The 19,151-nt window shown below is 46.7% G+C and overlaps 1 protein-coding gene across 2 annotated transcripts in view; it reads right to left on the bottom strand.

Moving 5' to 3' along the window:
- ARHGAP25 (Rho GTPase activating protein 25) overlaps nucleotides 1-19,151 on the bottom strand; it is an 84,086-nt gene that overhangs the window by 43,838 nt on the left and 21,097 nt on the right. Inside the window, exons 1-2 of one of the 2 annotated variants that reach the window (XM_026484221.4) lie at nucleotides 1,890-5,023; nucleotides 1,112-1,311 (exon numbers count right to left, since the gene is read on the bottom strand). In XM_026484221.4, the coding sequence (XP_026340006.1) occupies nucleotides 1,112-1,311; nucleotides 1,890-1,917 (228 nt within the window). In that variant the 5' untranslated portion in view covers nucleotides 1,918-5,023. Of the gene's footprint in view, nucleotides 1-1,111; nucleotides 1,312-1,889; nucleotides 5,024-19,151 lie in introns of those variants that run through there. The other variant, XM_026484204.4, reaches the window with a different exon arrangement.

The raw sequence follows: 19,151 nt of genomic DNA, 5'->3' as shown, positions 1-19,151 counted from the left end.
ATGCACCGTCATGGCCACGAGGAATCACTAGTCCCAAGATTTAGGACTCCATCTGGAAATCCTGTTTGCTGTACTTTGAAAGTATACCAGGAACCCGATCACTTTCCTCCAGCCCACAACCCCCAATGACATTCTGAACAACATAACCTCTCCCCTAGATTACCCTCGTGCCTCCTTCCTCTGGCCCTGAATCTATTTTGAACACTGTAGCCAGAGCCATCTTTTTACAGCGTAAGCCAAAGAATGTCCCCTTTCTGCTGGGAACCTTGCAATGCCTCCCCACAGCCCTCAGCATAAACCCTCAAGTCCTTACAGTGGTCTTCTTCTTTGCTATCTGCCCTGTGATCCTAGACCCCGCCCTCCTCTCTCTGACCCCATGCCCTTTGGTCCACTCATTCCCTAGCTCTGTTGGTCCCACACAAGGAGAATACCTCCTGGGTATTCTCAGCGTGCAGCAGACATGCTCCACCATCGCACCTTTGCAACGGCCTTCCTCTCGACATGAAGTGCTCTTTCGCCTGAGATCCACCTGGCTAACTGCCTCTACTCCTTAATCACACCGACCACCTTTTGTAAAATCATATTACCTCCCCAAACGCTTGATCTCCCCTTAACCCGTTCTTTTTTTTTTTTTTTTTAAATCTCATGGCACACGTCATTTTTTAACAAACCCCATACTCTCCTTATTTATTATTTTCTGTCTGTCCCCTTACCTTCTAAGTTCCACAGGCAGGGATTTTTATCTGTTTTACTCACTGGTTGATTTTAAGTACACAGAACAATGTCTGGTACATAATAGATGCTCAGTAAATGTCGGCCGGACAAATCAATTTGCCTGAAGGCAAGTCCGCTGTCTCTGAGCCCTCACGCTCAGCGTCACCATCAAGACCGTGTCACCAGCCTTGACTTAAGGCCTGAGTTTAGGAAGCTCCGCAGTGCTCCCCTCGAAGATTAGCCCAGGAGGATCACCCTGTGTTCTCTGAGACTCAGTTTATGTATCTAAACCCTGGTGGAAAGGAGAGAAGGAACGCCTCTCCGACCCACACGCATCTAGTCCTAGGGAGAAGGCCTGCGGGTGTCCCCCAGTGGGGACCAACAGTCCGGCCGGTACCTGCGGCTTCGTGTCCTCCTCGTCCTTGTAGTAGTAGAGCTGCTGCGCGCGCAGCACGAAGTATCTCTGCTGCCAGTTCTTCACGATGGACCTCTGCTTCTTCAGCCAGCCCATCTTGATGGGCCTCTCCAGCGGGTTGGGGGCGGTGGGCTGGTGGAGCGCGGCCATCTGCTCGCCGGTCATCACGCTCCGGGACCGAGCTATGGAGAGGAACAGACAGGCAGGCTGGCTGAGGGACATGGAGCGGCGCGCGGGGGGCGCCGAGGCCACAGAGGAAGCCCCAGAGGGCCGAGAGGCTGGCTGCGCCCCAGCAGGGCCCGGCTCAGGGGGCCAGGCCGGCCGGAGGGACGAGGCCCCGAGCGCCCGAGAGGCAGCCGAGCGGCCAGCGCCGGGCGCGGGCCGGCCAGGGACCGGGAAGCCGGCGACAGCCGGGGGCCCGAAGCACACGCAGTCCGGCGCCCGGCGCCGGCCCCGTCATTCTGCAGAGAAAGAGGCTGGCTGGAGCCTTCTGAAGAGGAAGTGGCCGCAGCATCTGACAAAAGGTGCTTCCTTTTTCCTGCGTGGGAGTCGGTATCTGACAAGAGAAAGAGAAAACAGTGCCCGCTCGGAGGGTTCGGGCAGCCCGAGGCAGCTGCAGAGGCCGCCGGAAGCCGCCGGCCACCGCCCCCAGAGCAGGAGCTCCAGCGGCCCGGGCCTCCCCCCCCCCCCCCCGCCCTCCCCCACGGACCCCGAGACCCCGGCCGCGCCACGCCCGCCGCGTGCGGGAAGCTGGCCCCACCTGAGTGCTCCTGCCCAGTGTCATCCATTGCCGCGCTGGCCCCAGCCCTCCGAAAGTGTTCACAGCCCTGTATGCTCGACCAGGGGCCTGCCTCCCTGTAGCTGCCTTCCTCCCACGGGATCAGTCGGGTGGGTCCTTCCCTGCGCTGACGACGCACAAGGACGGCAATGGAACACGAAGCCGCCGGCAGAACACAGAAGGGGAATTTGAATCCAGACCCTCATGTTTGCACACCACGCAGCTGCTGTCACTGGATCAGGTCCAGGAGTCCACAGCCCGTCCCCAGGGTAACTCCCAGCCAGGGTAACTGTCTCCTTTCCTTCCCTCCACAGCAGCCGGTCCTCAAGCCTGTGGTCTGGCTGGATATGTCCTCTGAGCCCCACCTCCTTTCTTTCCCGGCCAGTTCTACAGTGCCACATCAGAGTGCCAACCCTGATTATGTGCTGTCACACACACACACACACCCCAGTGCCTGCATTCCTGTCCTTGCTGGAAGAAGTCTCTGTCTTACAGCCCCTTTGTTCAGCTTTTGTGGGTCTCTGGAACATTCGTGATGCAGGTGAACGCAGCCAACTTTACTTTGACCAGTTTCTCCCAGCCTGGTTGGAGACCAGTTCTTCCTTTCCTGGCTTTTAGACCCCTGAGTCCAGTACACAACTTCTTTGAGCCTCAGTTTCCTGGCTTGTTAAACTGGGTGATAACAGTCCCTACTCTATGGGATCATTGTGGAGATTAAACAAGCTAACATATATAAACATGTATAACTTGGATATATAACTACTCCAAGGTCAGCAAAAGGTACTCGTTCATTTTATCATCAGGTGGTATTGCTTCCACTACAAAGTTGAAGATCATCTCTGAGAGCTTCCTAAACTTCCCTGTGCATTTCCAGATGTCACTCCATCATTAAGCTTCCTCTCTTCCTTCTCTCCTATCTTTAATGCATTGAATCGACAACCTTTCCCCTTGCTTTGGATTCCTTTCTATCTCCTTGTAGGCCTATGGTTTTCAACCTTTCTTTCTGTTCATGGCATTCTTTGAAATACCAGAATTTTATACGGCATCACAGACTAATTGTATTCAGAGTTACCACTATTTATGTGTTTTATCCTTCGGTCCTATACGACTGTCTGAAGACGACTCTGCTCCCTTGATCCTCACAAGGAGCCTATGCTCCTGTCACATCCCTTATAGCTTGTAGTCACCCCTCACCTCCCACCAGGGACTGGAGAGGTCATACTATGTTGGACACCGGGGGACAAGGCATACTTGGTTCAACCTCTTCTTGGGCAGACATCATCACGGCAGTGCGTAATCTCGGTTGTAGTAAAAAGTAATTTGACATTTCGATGACAATTTGGCAGCATGCTTGCAAAGCGTTCGCTTTATATCCGTGTGTCCTGGCACCCCAGTTAAGAATTTTATCTTAGATCTTGCTCCTCAATTAACAGCTGTCTTCACAATCTTCCACCTGTAGCTCAAACAACAGCCACACTGATCCTAGTCACGTACTCTAAGGCTATACGTATATCTAAAGGAACGATAGGAGGGTCTTGACAGGAATACAATGGGAGGAAGGAATTTGAAGAACTGTGTACAGCTCTGTGTCTCTCTAGATCAGAGACCGTAACTTGTGAAGACTCCAATCTGTCCTAGGAAGAGGACAGATAGGAGGCAGAAATGAAAAAGAATGCTTCACACCCACAGTCTTTAGAGAAAATGGAAAAGTGAGGCATTCTGGCAAATTCAGGAGTGTTCTCCTCAGCATAGCCCAGCCATTCTCCTGAAGCAGCATCAGAGTAGGGAGGGAGGGCTACCCTCCAAACAGGGCCATAATGAGGAAGCTTCACTTGGCTTCTGGGGTGATGCCACCAAGTGAAGCCAGCCCGGGAAAGGAGAGAAACAAGCAGATGCCACACAGTTATGAGGTTATGGTTATGAGGACTCAGGCCTCCTGAGCCACACCCAGAGACCCAGAGAAATTGTTAGAACCATGATAGGAAAAAATTAAAGATCTCCAACAGCACTGAAGAAACAGGATGGGGGAAACAGAAGCCAAAAAGACACTATAGATTGAAGAGAATGAACTCAGCCTGGAACTTGATTGCTGGGATATTATTCTGTGGTTAGTTCTGTGAAATGTGTGTGGTCTGTTGTGGCAAAAATGATGACAAAAACAAATACACAAAAACAAAGCCTCCTCTAGAAACATCTGTGTATTACAGAATGGCCTGGCAAAGGCAAGAGGAGGTACGAGGATCTCACGTTCTCAGACCTGGCCAAGAGGGTCTTGGACGCCCTTATGACTGGTAGGCAGCTACCTCATCTGCCTGCATATGGTCAAGGCCTTGACTAACCATCTTTTATATTCCAGAAATGATACCATTCACCCATACATCCACCCAACGCTTCTTGAGTACATGTTATCATCCTCATTGTGGGTGGTTTGACTATACACACTGGGTCATGCTTACAAGTTGGAGGGTTGATTGCTCAGTACAAGCCTCCACACTGCTAGAATTAGCCCCAAACACTGGGGAGGTGACAGCTGGGCCTCCAGAGAGCCAGTGACTAAGCAGGGGAGCTTTCTGTCCACGTCAGAATCATCTCCCACCTTGGCCTTCGGCGTTGCTCATCAGTCAGACCTATCCTGAGATGCTTCAAACATCAGGGAAGGAAGCGTGGTGGGCTTTGAGTTTGACTTGTTTTTGGCTAAGTTTCCTTGTTAGTTCCTTTGAACAGTCTCTCTTCTTTGTGGGTGTGACTTGTTCCCAGATAAAGTAAACAAAGAAATCTGTTACTATTAATGGAGCTGTTTCTCATAATGAAAATAATAACTGTGATAAGCTTCACTTGTGAGCCAGTCACTGCACGCTGAGTGCACGCTCCCAGCCCTGTGGGAAGGAGATCGGAGCCAGGCTGCGGGCTGGAGAGGGGGCTGCAGGCAAACCAGGCAAGGCAGGAAGTCAGAAGGCAGTTGCTAAGCGTTTACAGAACACTCTGGGGAAGTGGGAAGTGAGGGCCTCAGTAAAGTCAGAAACCCACCCTGACTTTAGTAGAGAGAGAAGGAAGAAGCCCCTCGGACTGTGTTGTCCCACAGATTAACCACTTGCTATGAGTGGCTATGTAAATGTAGAATTAAAATATATTAAATTTAGTTCCTCAGTCACACCAGCTACATTACAAGTGCTCAGTAGCCCTGTGTGGCTCATGGCTATAGGACTGGACACCACAGAGAGAGAACGTTTCCACCATCACAGAAAGTTCTATCGGTCAGCACTTCCCAGAATCAGAGTGTTATCGTTACTAAGCATGAGACAAAAATGGGTTATAAAGGGTGGGGCAGCATTTCATCAAATAGAAAATCAGGCTAGAGGTCCCTGAGAAGAAGTGGCTTCAGGGGGCAGAGCGAGGAGCTCAGCCTTGATCTGAGAGGTAATACAGACCCATTTCCTGTACCCTGGCAAGGGAGGCCCATGAGGAAATATAGATGAGTTCCATAATAGTAGCGTGTATGCTAAGTTTTAGTCTGCAGTCTGGGAGGGCACCAGAAAGAAAAGAAGAGAAATGGAAGAAGTGCCACATGCCCAGAGGATTCTGTTTCTGCCGTAGAAGTTAGCTACTCTCTGACCCAAGTTAGAGCAACAGAAAATTCAAGATAGAAGTATAAACAGAAGACTATGGACTCTGGGAAACAAACTGAGGGTTTTAGAGGGGAGGGGAGTGGGGAGGATGGGCTAGCCCGGTGAAGGGTATTAAGGAGGGCTTGTATTGCATGGAGCACCGGGTGTTATATGCAAACAATGAATCGTGGAACATTACATCAAAAGCTAATGATGTTCTGTATGGTGACTAACATAACATAAAAAAAAAAAAAAGACTTGGTATGAAAAAGAAAAAGGAATGTGAAATATCTCATAATTTTCCTACTGATGAATATTGATGTGTTTTGGATAGATTAGAGCAAATCTATTAAGATTTATTTGAAAAAAAAAGAAGTATAAAAAGAGAAGTCAGCTTGGGAAGCATTATCACTTCCTTTCTTCATCTTCCCATCTTCTGACCCCTAACCCCCAAAATAATCAATCACAAAATCTTCTAGGGTCTACTTTTGAGATATTACTTCTATCTGCTCTCAGCTCCACTTCAGTTTAGATTCTATTTTTGATGGTTCCGAATGTATGGGTGAGATGCTAATCGTTCATCCAAAGCTGGGTATTTTCTCAATATGTTGATATAAATGGTGCATTTGTCTGGGAACTATGTTCAAATAGCTTTGAAAAGGGAGTAGAAATTACGTGCTTCACCCCCAGAAACCCCCTCCTGAGCTGCAGACCCGTCTGTCTAACTGCCTGCACATACTTTGATGGGAATCTCAAGGTCACCCTGTTGCAGTTTCCCTTCCCCCTGCATCATTCCCTTCACCTTACACCCACAAACACGCCCAAACCTGCTTTACCTTCAAAGATCTCCATGATGTGCTGTGAGGGATGTCTTCCCAGCCAATAAGCAAACCAGAAAGCTGCCCCATTCCACAGTCACCACAATCAACAGCTCTTTCTCAGGTCCAGCCTTCCTCTCTACCCACCCACCTCCCTGCTTTTGTGGGCCCTTCTGTTCTTCCCTTGGATTTCCCCAAAAGTTCCCTTATGTGTCTCTTCTACGCAGTCTCACCTCCAGTCCATTGGTGACATTGTCTATGACATGGTCCTTCTAAAACACAAATCTGATCACGTTACTCTCAAAGCCTCCCATGATCCTCCAGCATCTTCATCAGTAAAAGATGCAGGCTAAACTCCCTACCAGGGGTTCACAGTCTTGCAGTTTCCCTCCTGCATTTCCCACTCTTTCTATATGCGCATACTGCCCTTCCTTCATGACAACACGCTATCCTCTCTGCTGGAACATTCGCCCCACCCACCCCCAGTTTGACCTCTTGGAAAGCTCTTGTTCATCCTTCAAGACTTACTTCAAGCCACATCTTCCATGAGAAGCCTTCCTAGCCCAGCCAGACTCAGCCACTCCCTGGGCTCTGTTCCCTCAACTGGGGACACGTCCATCAGAGCCCTTCTCATCCTGTCTGGTCCTTTCCCTTACTCTGTCTTCCCACTTCACATAGGCTCGAAGGAGAGAAAGGGGGTCTGCCTTTGGCCTTGCTCACCCTTGTATTCCCAGCAGCTAACACAGTGCCTGAAAGAGAAGGCAGGGTGAAGTAAGGCACAGGCTTCTATGTATGTAGCGTTGGGTGAGTCACGTTCTATCTCTGAGGGTCGGTTTCCTCCTCTGTGAAGTTGTGATAATGATATGTACCTTGTGGGCGGCTAGTCTATACAAATGAATGATGATAAGTGGAAAGGCCCAAGCCACTGTCTGTTTCTTAGAACATGGGCATGAAAGGAGGCTATTATTATTAAAATGGACTCGATTTTATGTTAAATGAGAGAACAGACAGAAGAGACGAAAGAGAGAAGGGATGAAAGGAGGGAGAGAGAGGGAGAAAAGGAAAAAGAGAAGACTAGCTGGACATTGTACAACATTCCAGGTGCAAATCCAGAGGCCTCGTTTGGGTGGTGGTAGTGGAGAAGGACACAATAGGGGAGGCGGTTGTGAGGGGAACCACCAGACAAGGAGGAGTGGGAGGCGAAGACTTGTGTGAGACTTGGGGTGACCTCAAGTAAGGCAGCCTTCTCCATCCGTACGTTGGCTGAGTGCATGGTGTGCACCAGGACCCATGTCTGGCTCTTCGATGTAAGGTCAACTAGAGGCAACCCTGTCCTCAAATAGTTCTTGGGTCTGGGGGACCTCTTCGTAGAGGCAGGGAAGGAGCTCAGAGGACACAGTGGGTTTGAACAGGCAGGGGAATCCAGTTCTGGGCCTGGTTAGTTGTCAAGCTGGACCAAGAGCTGCAGACTTCACCAGAACTCTGGTGTTGCCGGGTAAGGCCTGGGGATTAAGGAAGAGATCAGAGGGAGAGGTGCAAGTGAGAAAGCCAGGAGATGGGAGTGCTGTGAAAATCTCAGATCTGAAAAGTAACACAACAGATGTTCAGAAACCAAAGAAAAGGCTGGGTGCATGGAACACCAGCACAGAGGCAGGAATTTTTAACTTGAGACTACGGAGAGAAACTTAGATATGAGATGGAAGATGTTACTATTTTCCTCAGGACCTTAAAAGAGCTTGCAGTAGGTCTAAATATGGGAAAATGGAAGTGTAGCAAGAAAATCCATTATCACCAAGAGTTTGGGGATGGAGAAGGGGCTGCTACCTGGAAGGGCAAAATCAGAGGAGAGAGGCTGTCATCCTGTGCCAAGCAAAGATCCAGGGCCAGTTCAGGCCCATTTCACATCTCTGGGCCAGGAGCTAACCTTGGGGACCACATGGGGCCTTTGAGTGGAGAAATAGTTTCCTCTGCCTCTGGATGGATGGATGCAGCCACACGCCAGGGTAATATCTTGATGACAGGAGCACCAAGGCCCTTGTACAGTGCACACTTATACAAACTTCCATGTTCGGCAAGAGGTCATTTAAGGATATAAAGAACCATTCAAAAGCAAGACATTCTTTTTAAAGGAGTGTTTGAATCTCTGATCTCAGTTTTTTCTCTCAGAAGGGTATACTTGACTCCAAAAGTGGGCTAAAAGCCCATGGCCTCAGGAATAAACTTCTTTGTGCTTTTATTGCATGCCTGCAGGTGATAAGTTCCTAGAGCTGTAAAGAGGTTCTTGAGAGCAAGGATGACCATGTCTTACCCATTTTATATCTTGAGCACCCTCATAGTGTCTGGCTCAGAAAAGTTAACCAGGAGGAATGAAGAAAGGAGAGAGATATATGTGTGCATGTGTGCCTGAGAGAGAGAGAGAGAGAGAGAGAGAGAGAGAGAGAGACTTATAGAGAGAAAATAATGTCGAATAATGTTCAAATAAAAGATTCATAACATGGATTTTTAACCAAAAAAAACTAGTCTTTCTCTTACCGTTTTTAACCCATCAGAAAAATTAATCGGGCATTTCTTATGTGCAGGGCATACTGCTGGGTAATGGGCAGGGTTTGAAAAAATAGAGGAAACCCTCTAGATTAGTGAACTTGACACTTGTGAGGTTTCAAGTATTTACTGTGCACCCCGGCATAAAAAATGCATTCTACCACCCCCTGTTTCCAACGGTTGCCCCAATCTCAGCCCTATTTCTTGATGACCTCAGCCCTGTCATACTCTTTTTGTATAAAATAGGGGGATTCATAATCAGTCATGAATCACAAAGTGTTAAAAAAGAGATAAGCATCTAGTTGAGGTTTTCTTTCTGGCAAAATCAGAATGAGAAAAGAGTAGCACTGATGAAAGTGGAATGGAAGCTCAACCATCAAAAAGTAGGGTCCCAGGGACAGGGAGTTCCACTAATTTCTTCACCAATCTAAACACACCTTCTCAAAGAGCATCTGGCCAATTGAAGTTTCCTAATAAATATTTGTTAAATGAATAAAATCAACAATTTAAAATGAAATGCAAGCCTCTCTCAGATATTGCATATATGCAACAAATATTGGCCAGTTTACCTATTCATGGGATTTCTAGGCGTGTTCACATGTGCCCGCTCAAGCAGAGTGGCCAACAGAAGATATAACCCCTGATCTAATCATAATGCACGTCAATAGTGATATATTTGTTGAATATTTATCATGTGCCAGCCACAATGCAAACTCTTTATAAATCTAGTTTCATTTAATGCTCACATGGACCCTTTATGGGAAGCACCATATCTGTCTTACAGACAAGGTCATCTCCATCTTACAGACAAGGAGCTGAAGCTCACAGAAGCGAAATGATTTGCCCAGTTTTACTGCCAGAAATCTGTTTTCAAAGCCCAATACCCCTACCTAGGCTCCAGCGCCCACAGAGAAGCATGTATTCTAGAGGCAGAGACAGGCGCCTAAATTGGGAATAATAGTTGCCAGGGTCAGACAGTAAGTGGGAAGTGAAGGAGAGACGGTACTCCCCTTCCTCTGGGCAAAGGACCAAAGCCACTATTCCCAACCCATCACCTGAGACACCTGCTTCAGCCTCTATCCATTTTACCTCCATACTATGCATAGACAATTTTGTGCTACTTTTCTTGTCCACTGTAGGCTCTGCAAGCCTCAATAGATCTTGAAAAAAAAAAACAGTAAAAAAATGGTACGGAAACCTCAAGCCCATCACTGAGGCTGTGCTGACACCCCGACAGGAAAATGGACATATTAGGTAGTCCTGCCATGTCTTACCAGCACTCTGCCCAAGCTCATTAGAAGAGACCTAAGGATTCTGACCAAAGCCCAATGCGGCCAAGGTGTGGGAGGGAGGAGCTAACCCAGGCCAGCCCAGCACTCAGGCCCACACCACAGCCTGTGGCTGGCGGCCCACCCAGGCTAAGGATGGGGCTGCTGGGGAGCCTGGGCAAAACAGCAGCACCCCACCCCCGTCATCACTGTCTCCCTGATGAACAGGGATCTGTACAGCCTTCCCTATACCCTGTACGCACGCACGCGCTCGCACACACACATGAACGCAGACCTGCCTGTCCAGTTGCCAGACTGTGGGAACATGGCCCTCCTAGAAGAAAGTTATGTCCTTTAACTTCAGCACCTCCAGGCTCACTTCCTTTATTCCTTTTCTCTTTTCCAATCTTTATTCCTTTTCTCTTTTCCAAGGCAAACTGCTCTCCATTCAGGGACGTGGGGAACTTTTAAAATCTTTTCACTTTCAAAACCTGGCGTTTAAACTTTAGGAGAAATGTATCCTGTGATTACTCTCCTGGATTTTTCTTTGAATTCTAAGTTTCATTTCTAATTTTAGTATGAAAAACCTTGCCACCTGCTAAAAACAACAAGCCGTAAGACTGAGGGCAGCCAAGGGTGAGTGCTCTGTGCCCCTGAAGTTAAATCACACGGGCTTCCCCAGGACACTCACCCATGAGACAAATTTACATAACCCCATTCAAAGAGCTATCTAAAAGTCGTCCTCCGAAGGCCTGCCTCCATACCCAGGAACTGAGCAGGTTGAATTTTCCTGTGGTCTCTAGCCTGTAGAAATGCCCGTCATTGTTTGACAAACATTTCGGCCTAGAAGAGCAAATTCTGTTTTGGAAAGACACTTAGCCCAGATCACTGTCTTTTGCAGGAAGAGGTTAAAAATGTGGTCTCAGTAGCAATATAAAGGAGAGAGAGAGTGTGTGAGACTAGAGCAGGGTAGGGGTGTCAGAGAGGGAAAGAGAGAGAGAGAGAGAGAACGGGGGCGGAGATGGGGCAAGGAGGGGAGAGAATCGGCTTCCTGTTTCTTGGGCTTGCAAGGTCTTCTGTGCTTACAAATTCTCTCGGCCAAGGGCACCTTTCCAGGGCCACCCCTGTGGTGTCCACGTTTTGGGACTTGTGCGTTTCTTAGGAATTTAGAGCACACTTGCCTCTTCTGGGTGCTTGTCTCCATCAGTTGCAACACTTCAGGGCCCCCCTTCGTCTATCTTTGCATAACAGGAAGCCAAGTGTAATAACAAGAAGCTTGCAGAATTGTGAATGCTTCCTACTCAGCACTGCCCGGGCTGCCTCTTCCTCAGCACAAGGTGAAGTGGAGGTTTGGCAATTGGGTGGTAAACGTAGCTTGGGTTGACGACGCGGCTGTTTGTGTATGGACGCTAATTGCCTTCCCAGACATCAGGCAAGGGAGGGCTTTGCATCACGTAGGACCGTGGGACAGTTAGCCCAGGAGGCTCTGCTTGGTGCTCACGTGGTGTGCTGAAGCAAGAAGGGCCTTGGGAGAAGAAGTGACCCTTCCATTGTCACCGCTAGTCATTTTTTCTAGTTAAGAGGTTTTGCTTAGTCACTGGCATTCAGAAATAAATAATGCATTCGAATGCGTGATGTATTTGCATTTTGTAAGCCTGGATGAATTCTGGGGCCCCAGTGGCTTCACAGCAGCGGTCCAGCAGGGGCAATGCTCAAGACTGGCCCCCATGACCAAGCACAAGGCTACCCGTCCCACAGACGTCACTCCATTCTGCTCCTACAGCCTTCCCCCGGTCTTTAGGAATAGTGATTTTTAACCTTACAATCCTACTAAGAGTGTGAACGACGAACAGTCCTTGCAGTGGGATGGGCCTGGCCTACAAGTCATGATCTCGTTCTCTTATTCTACAACCTGATAAGAAGATTCTGTTAAAAACTGAGGCTATTGGATTATGGGTAGGGGAGAGATGATACCAATAAATTTTTCATGAGTTTTGCTAGGTGTGATCCGTCAATGTGGTTAGGAAGCAAAATGCCCATGTTTTCGAGAAGCATACTTAAGGTTGAGGAATAAAAGAACATCAAGGATTTGCTTTAAAATGTCTCAGCAAAGAAAAGAAAAGAAGAAAGAAAAGGGGTAGCTAAAGCAAATGTGACAAAATGTCAGTAACTGTTTAATTTCAGTAGCGGATATACATGGGGGTTCATTAGACTTACCCTCCATACTGGTGTTTGAAATGTGTATGTAATAAAAAAATCTTTTTCAAGATTCTATTAAGTTTTTTAAAATACGTTCTATAGCTTCTTTTTTTTCACACATCAACTATTGGCCTGAACTCCAACTTGCTCATTTTCCCAGGCCTGCCTTTCCAGACCTGTTAGCTATTCCTCTGAGCACAGCAGAATGATACTACCCAGACGTTCCACCACACACGGACACGTCCTTCCCGGACACATCCTGCCCCTCTGTTCCCCCGTGCTCTGACTTTATCACTTAATGAAGGCGAAGAACTGAGGGACCCCTGATGCTCCCAGTTATGGATAGTATTTCCTGTAAAGTCAACTTTTACCCAAACTGTTAGTGGTGGCGATGGTCTGTGTATGTGTGTTTGTACACGTGTATCAGTGCACGTCCGTGCGTGCACACACACACACACACACACACACACTTCCCCAGCGTAGGAGAAAGAGGAATGGACAGCCCCACCTTGAAAAACAGCTGTGGCAAGGAAGGCAAGAAGGCTCCGTCTTGTTTGACAATTCCTGCTAACTGGGGGGACTGTCTGGGATGTCTGAGACCTAGTACAGGCTCAGTGGGGAAAAGGGAGTGACTGATTATTGGTGCCGGCAATGACAGAAGGCAGAGAAAGTGGTAGTCCGTAGGCTTCCCCGGCTGCATGGTAGCTGGCCCACTTGACCTTAGCTCCCCTGGCCCCTATTAGAGAGGCAGGTAGCATAGTGCAGTGGAAGGTGTATCTGACTGGGCTTCACGAGACCCGGGTTCAAGTTGCAGCTCAGACACAAACCAGGGTGTGATTCTCTGGACCTTTCTGAGCCTTCATTTCCTCATGTATGAAATCAAAGGATGAAAATAAACCATCTTGAATGCATTTCCAACCCTAAATTTTTTCTGATTAACCTACAAAGCATCTTTCAGCTGCTTGATTTGCGTTGTAATCCTATCTTAGGTGCACCAGGTCTCAGTTTGTCAACTCAGGCAGGACTCCAGTTCTATATCAAGAACATGGGCCTCTAGCAATGCATTTATTTAACTGATTAGGAAAAAATGGACTTGGCAAAAGACGTATTCTGTGCAGTTTTAATGAAACACAGATGGTTTGGCATGCGCCTGGGTAGAGCGTTTGTGAATTTCACTATTAGGCCACAGAAGATCCCCTGAGGAGTCCCAGTGATAATACGGGTGGGAGGTACAAAGACAAAAGCCACTGTGACTATTACTCAAGGGTTGACAGTGCAACAGGCTGTGTGGTCGATTTCTTCTGGAGCAATAGCTCAGCTCCCAAATATTACGGACCCATCGTGTTCTGCACACATCTCTCCGACTCTAAACCAGGCCTTCTACATCAAAGACTGCAAACACACCCATGCTCTTTCAACCAAAGAAAACTTCCAGTGATTTGGTTAAGGAGATCATAATGTTTGCCTCTTGTTTATTTATAAGGATGTTCGTTACAGTACTATTGTTTAAAAAATGTAAAGGGGCGCCTGGGTAGCGCAGTCGTTAAGCGTCTGCCTTTGGCTCAGGGCGTGATCCTGGCGTTCCGGGATTGAGTCCCACATCGGGCTCCTCCGCTGGGAGCCTGCTTCTTCCTCTCCCACTCCCCTGCTGTGTTCCCTCTCTCGCTGTCTGTCTGTCACATAAACAAATAAAATCTTTAAAAAAATAAAAATAAAAAATAAAAAATGTAAAGCCCTCCATGTCCAAAAACATGGAATCGGTTGAATGCAGCATGGGATTCCTATAAAGTCAAATACTGCGTAGACTCAAAGATGGTGCTTTGTTGGATCACAATGACATGGGAAAGTGTTAAATTTATGTAGCTGGGTTAAAAATTACTTATTCCAAAAGAGTACATACAAGGCAACTCCATCTTGTTAAAAAAAAAAAATACACGTTCACACCCCTATATGCACAAAGTACCATTGGCAAATCGTCCATACAGATGTGGTATAACACAGAAAATCGTAATAGCAAGATTCACACCAGACTGGCGTGGGGTTAAATGTTATTTTCCTGAGAGGTGCGCATATGAGTAGTCTTTCTGTCTTCTCTTTGCTCTCATTTTTTTTTTATAAAACAACAACGAATATTATTTGTAACAGCTCTGTTAGCTTTCTCTTCAGTGACCTTCAGCCTGAGTCTCCCGAAGTAAAGATTTTAAGAGTAAAGTAAGTGAGTCAAGAAAGAGAAATTAGTAAGGAGAATCTGTCCCAATCTTAGAAAGAATTTACATAATCTAAACGAAAGCAAATTCCAGAAGTTCTGAAACAGAGCATTTCAGGAGCTCTGGTTATGTCATCCTGGACACCCCACCCTGTCCTGCCTCATGGGATTGTTTGCCAGCAGGATACAATGTATGAATGATCCCTTCTGAAATGTAAAGCGGGCATAGATTTGCTTTATTAGTATTATCACTAACAAGAACTTCTGCTGCTACATATATACAATGAAGTGGTTTAACAAGACGCTTGGTGGTTTAACAAGATGCTTGCTAAGGTCTTCCTCGGCCCCCAAATTCTTCTATTCTCTGTACACTGGCAGTTTCTACTAAGACCATAATGTATCCAGAGTTTACAAGTAGAGAGAAGGGCAGCAGGAATGAGAGATTCATTATTTGGGAAAGAAAAAAAGAGAAAGAGCTCAGGGAAGGAGGGGCATCAGTATTGCTTGAAGCTGCCAGCCAAGACGTCATCAAAACCATAGAACCTGAACGCGATCTTTGGGGCTACACAGGGGCAGTCCTTGGGAAGAGAGAAAAGGGCAGCGGGGATGCCAGAGGGAACACAAGGGGATGCTCTGAGGGAGCTCAGGAAGGAAGAACCACCTAGAACTTCAGGTGGTTTAACCCCATGGCGTAACAGACCTCTTTCTAAATTTCCATTGAAATGACAAAAAAATCACTTTAGTAAGAATCTGGGAAAATGTGAAATGAAAGTAAAAGTAAAGAAGAATGCTACCTGCATGCTCTCCGGAGGGAGGCGGATTTCTGTACGATGGAGGAAAGCAGGGCGGACCAGCCTGCAATGCAGTGTCGGTGGAGGAAGAGCCGCCCGCCCGGAGGGCAAAGTCCCAGGAAGAATCTGCACCAGCTCCGAAGAGGGGAGCAGCAGCGCTGGCGATGGGGAACAATGGACACCCCAAGAGCCACTTCTGTGAGCGCTCAGAGAACAGAAGCCTGGCGGGGCCATGTCATCTCCAGCTTACCCCAGATGCTCAAAGTCTGCCCAGAGGAAATTGGTGGCCCTGTTCTGCTGGCTCTTAAACGGGGTCACTGGACCAGTGAGAGGAGGGGACACTTTTCCAACCCCTCTGGAGCCACCATAAAGAGAAAAAAAGGAAACTCTTCAGAAGGGGAGCTACCGTCCCCACACTGGATGCTTTTGAAAAGTTACACTAAGCTTACCCTAGTGCCCAGCAATTCCACTTCCAAGAATCAACTCATGAGAAGTAGAGGCAAAACTTTCTCGGATGCAAATGTTGCCCATGACATTATTCTTCATGGTCAAGCTGGAAGCAATCCAGAGTCCATCAGCTGGGGATGGGTAAACACAATAAACACAAAGCGGTCCATCCACGGAATGCAACACTACTCGAAGGCAAAAAGGAATCAATGAAGCACGGACGCTTGCTCCCACACAGCGAACCTCAGAGACGTCATGCTCAGTGACAGACACGGAATGCATCAGACGGCACGTTCCAAGTCCGTATATGAGAAATACCCAGATATGGCAATGCCATAGAGACAGAGCGCAGATCATGGTTGTCTGGGGCTGGGGTGAGGGCAGGGAATGGCTGTAAATGGGCAGGAGGAAACTTTCTGGGAAGCATTTTAAAACAGGTTTGTGGTGATTGCTGCACCACATTATAAATTTCCCCAAAATCATTGAATTGTATGCTTACAATGAAAAAATTTCATGGCATTGTACCCTAAAAACATGCACCTCAGTAGAGCTATAAAAGGAAAGATCAAGAACTGTACATATTTAATGGTCATACACACACACACACACACACACACACACACGAACACACACACGGAAGTACTGAAAAGCAGAACGGTCTCTGCATAGAAAAATAAGAAATTGTTCCTAACTCGTTTTGTAGAAATCATTTTAAATTGACCACAAACTCCACAAAGTTTTTGTCACTCATGTATCCCAAGGGTCTAGAATATTTCAGGAATGTAAAAATACATAAACATTAGAAAAACTGTTCTATTAGTTCTGTGGCGGAGGCCACAGTCTCTGTTTCTTTCCTTTGTTGGGGGTTCCTCCTCCTTGTCATTCTGATGAGGTGTGGTTGTGGGATTTGGAAAACAGTGTGGAGGTCCCTCAAAAAGTTAAAAATAGAGCTACCCTATGACCCAGCTATTGCACTCCTGGGTATTTACCCCAAAGATACAGACGTAGTGAAGAGAAGGGCCATATGCTCCCCAATGTTCATAGCAGCATTGTCCACAATAGCCAAACTGTGGAAGGAGCCGAGATGCCCTTCAACAGACAAATGGATAAAGAAGATGTGGTCCATATATACGATGGAATATTACTCAGCCATCAGAAAGAACGATTACCCAACATTTGCAGCAACATGGACGGGACTGGAGGCGATTATGCTAAGTGAAATAATTCAAGCAGAGAAAGACAATTATCATATGGTTTCACTCATTTGTGGAACATAAGGAATAGCAGGGAGATCGGCAGGAGAAGGAAGGGAAGAATGAAGGGGGGGTAAACAGAAGGGGGAATGAACCATGAGAGACTGGACTCTGGGAAACAAACTGAGGGCTTCAGAGGGGAAGGGCATTGGGGACTGGCATAGGCCAGTGATGGGTATTAAGGAGGGCACATATTGCTTGATGCACTGAGTGTTCTACGCAAACAATGAATCATGGAACACTACACCAAAAACTAAGGATATACTGTATGGTCACTAACATATCATAATAAAAAAAAAGAAAAATCATTCTAATAGTTTCATAATGGTTTATTACATCAATAGGTCCAGGAACCAAAAAACCATATGTTTTCAAAAGATTGTGAACTTACACTTGATAAAGTTCAATACTGATTCATACGAGAAAGTCAACTGTCGAGAATGGGAGAATATTTCTTAGGTGATAAAGAATGCATATACATACAGGGGATTGAAAGAATATTCTGTGTTCCTGAAAAGTCAACTACTGAAGATTGGAAGACGCCTACACTGTTGGGAATCAGATCAAGTGTTCGGTTTTGGGCTGTATAAGGGAAAATGATGTTGTGCGGGGAGGCATGTCAAAGGAACAGTAAATGACACAGCAGAAAATTTCTGTACATCTACGTAAGCGTGTACTTCTACCAAAGTGTGTCCTATAATTGACGGCTGTCGAATGGGTGAAAATTTCCATTGCTGTGATATTGTGCAATGCTGGTAAAAAAACATTTTAGGGTTTGAAGGAGAAATCATTCTAAAATTTATGAAATACAACCAAACAGAAAAACATCAATGTCAACGTCTTCCTTCGAGCTGCTGACTTGTGAGGAATGTTGGAAATTTCACTGTTTTCTAAAATGATGTCCTTTATCAGCGTTTCTACCCCTTTCAGGCCGTGCTTCACAGTACTCGAGGGAGGCCTTGCAGAAGGCAGAATTTCCCCTGTGATTCTGCCACCGACACCCTGCACTTCTGTTTCCTCTTCAAAGCCGTCAAATTTTATCAGCTGTCTGAAAACAACATGTTTTAGCGGGGGGGTTTCCCTTTCATCGCCCAAGGTCCTCACAAAAATGTTAGGATTTATTTTGTATGCACCTGTGAGCCCCTGTAGTGCTTCTTTCTGACCCGAGCTTTCTTGGTGGTCAGACACAGACCTCTGCCCTGATATGTCCCTTTGTGGTTGGCCACACTTGACGGTTCTCACAGCCTCTATACCAAGTCTTTTGTTGCCCACGGAAGAACTAGACGAATGTCATTCTTTCTTTTTCCTTTATCCATTTGTTTGCTTTTAGCCACTTTGGTCACTGAAAGACGAACTAAGTTTTGAGGTTCTGGGTGCCGAAGCCGATAAAGCAGGAAGCACCAACGGACAAACAGGAAGTGGAAGAAGGGGAACCATGAATGGGTGACTCGGTGACTGACACCATGACATGCAGGATTCGCTCCCAATTCTGAGGCCCCCTGGCCTGGCACATCTTATAGGGTAAGAGACCTTTTCAAGATGAAAAATAACTTGTGATGTTTGGGTTGGGTTTGTTTTAAGACAAGAATTTCACTAAACTCAAGGTAAGCACTACCAGGAGATTCATTGAGCATAAAATAACAAACATGTCTTCTAATAAACCAGCAAGGGGTACATTTAGAAAAGAAGTGGTGAAGATTTTAATGTGGAATAAAAAAATGGAAGAAAGGGCTTACTTCGTGTGCTCAGGAATGAATCATATTTTTCCTCTTCTGTGCTTTAACTCCACCCCCCCCCCTTTCCTGGCATTCCCGTATTGGAGCAACTGCGAAATGGCAGGCTTCGCATTGGACCGAACTTGGAGGACACTGTACCCGGACTTAAGAGCAGCCCCTGAAAACTTCTGTTCCTTTGAATATATGGGAAGATGTTTCAAAAAACAAATAGATAATCATAACTAGTTGATCGAACATTAAAGTCCGTTGATCTGTAGCATGACTTTGTTACACCAGGGATGGATGTGTTTGGGGCCGGGGGGTGAAAGGTAGGAAATGAGTTTCCAGAATACCATTTCTACTTGCATAATTTTGAGAAAGGGGATCCAGAATGACATTCT

The sequence above is a fragment of the Ursus arctos genome, unplaced genomic scaffold, assembly GCF_023065955.2.
Source record: "Ursus arctos isolate Adak ecotype North America unplaced genomic scaffold, UrsArc2.0 scaffold_8, whole genome shotgun sequence".
NCBI lineage: Eukaryota > Metazoa > Chordata > Mammalia > Carnivora > Ursidae > Ursus > Ursus arctos.
Note: the sequence above shows the minus strand (reverse complement) of the source record. Positions and strands in the feature narration are given on the sequence as shown.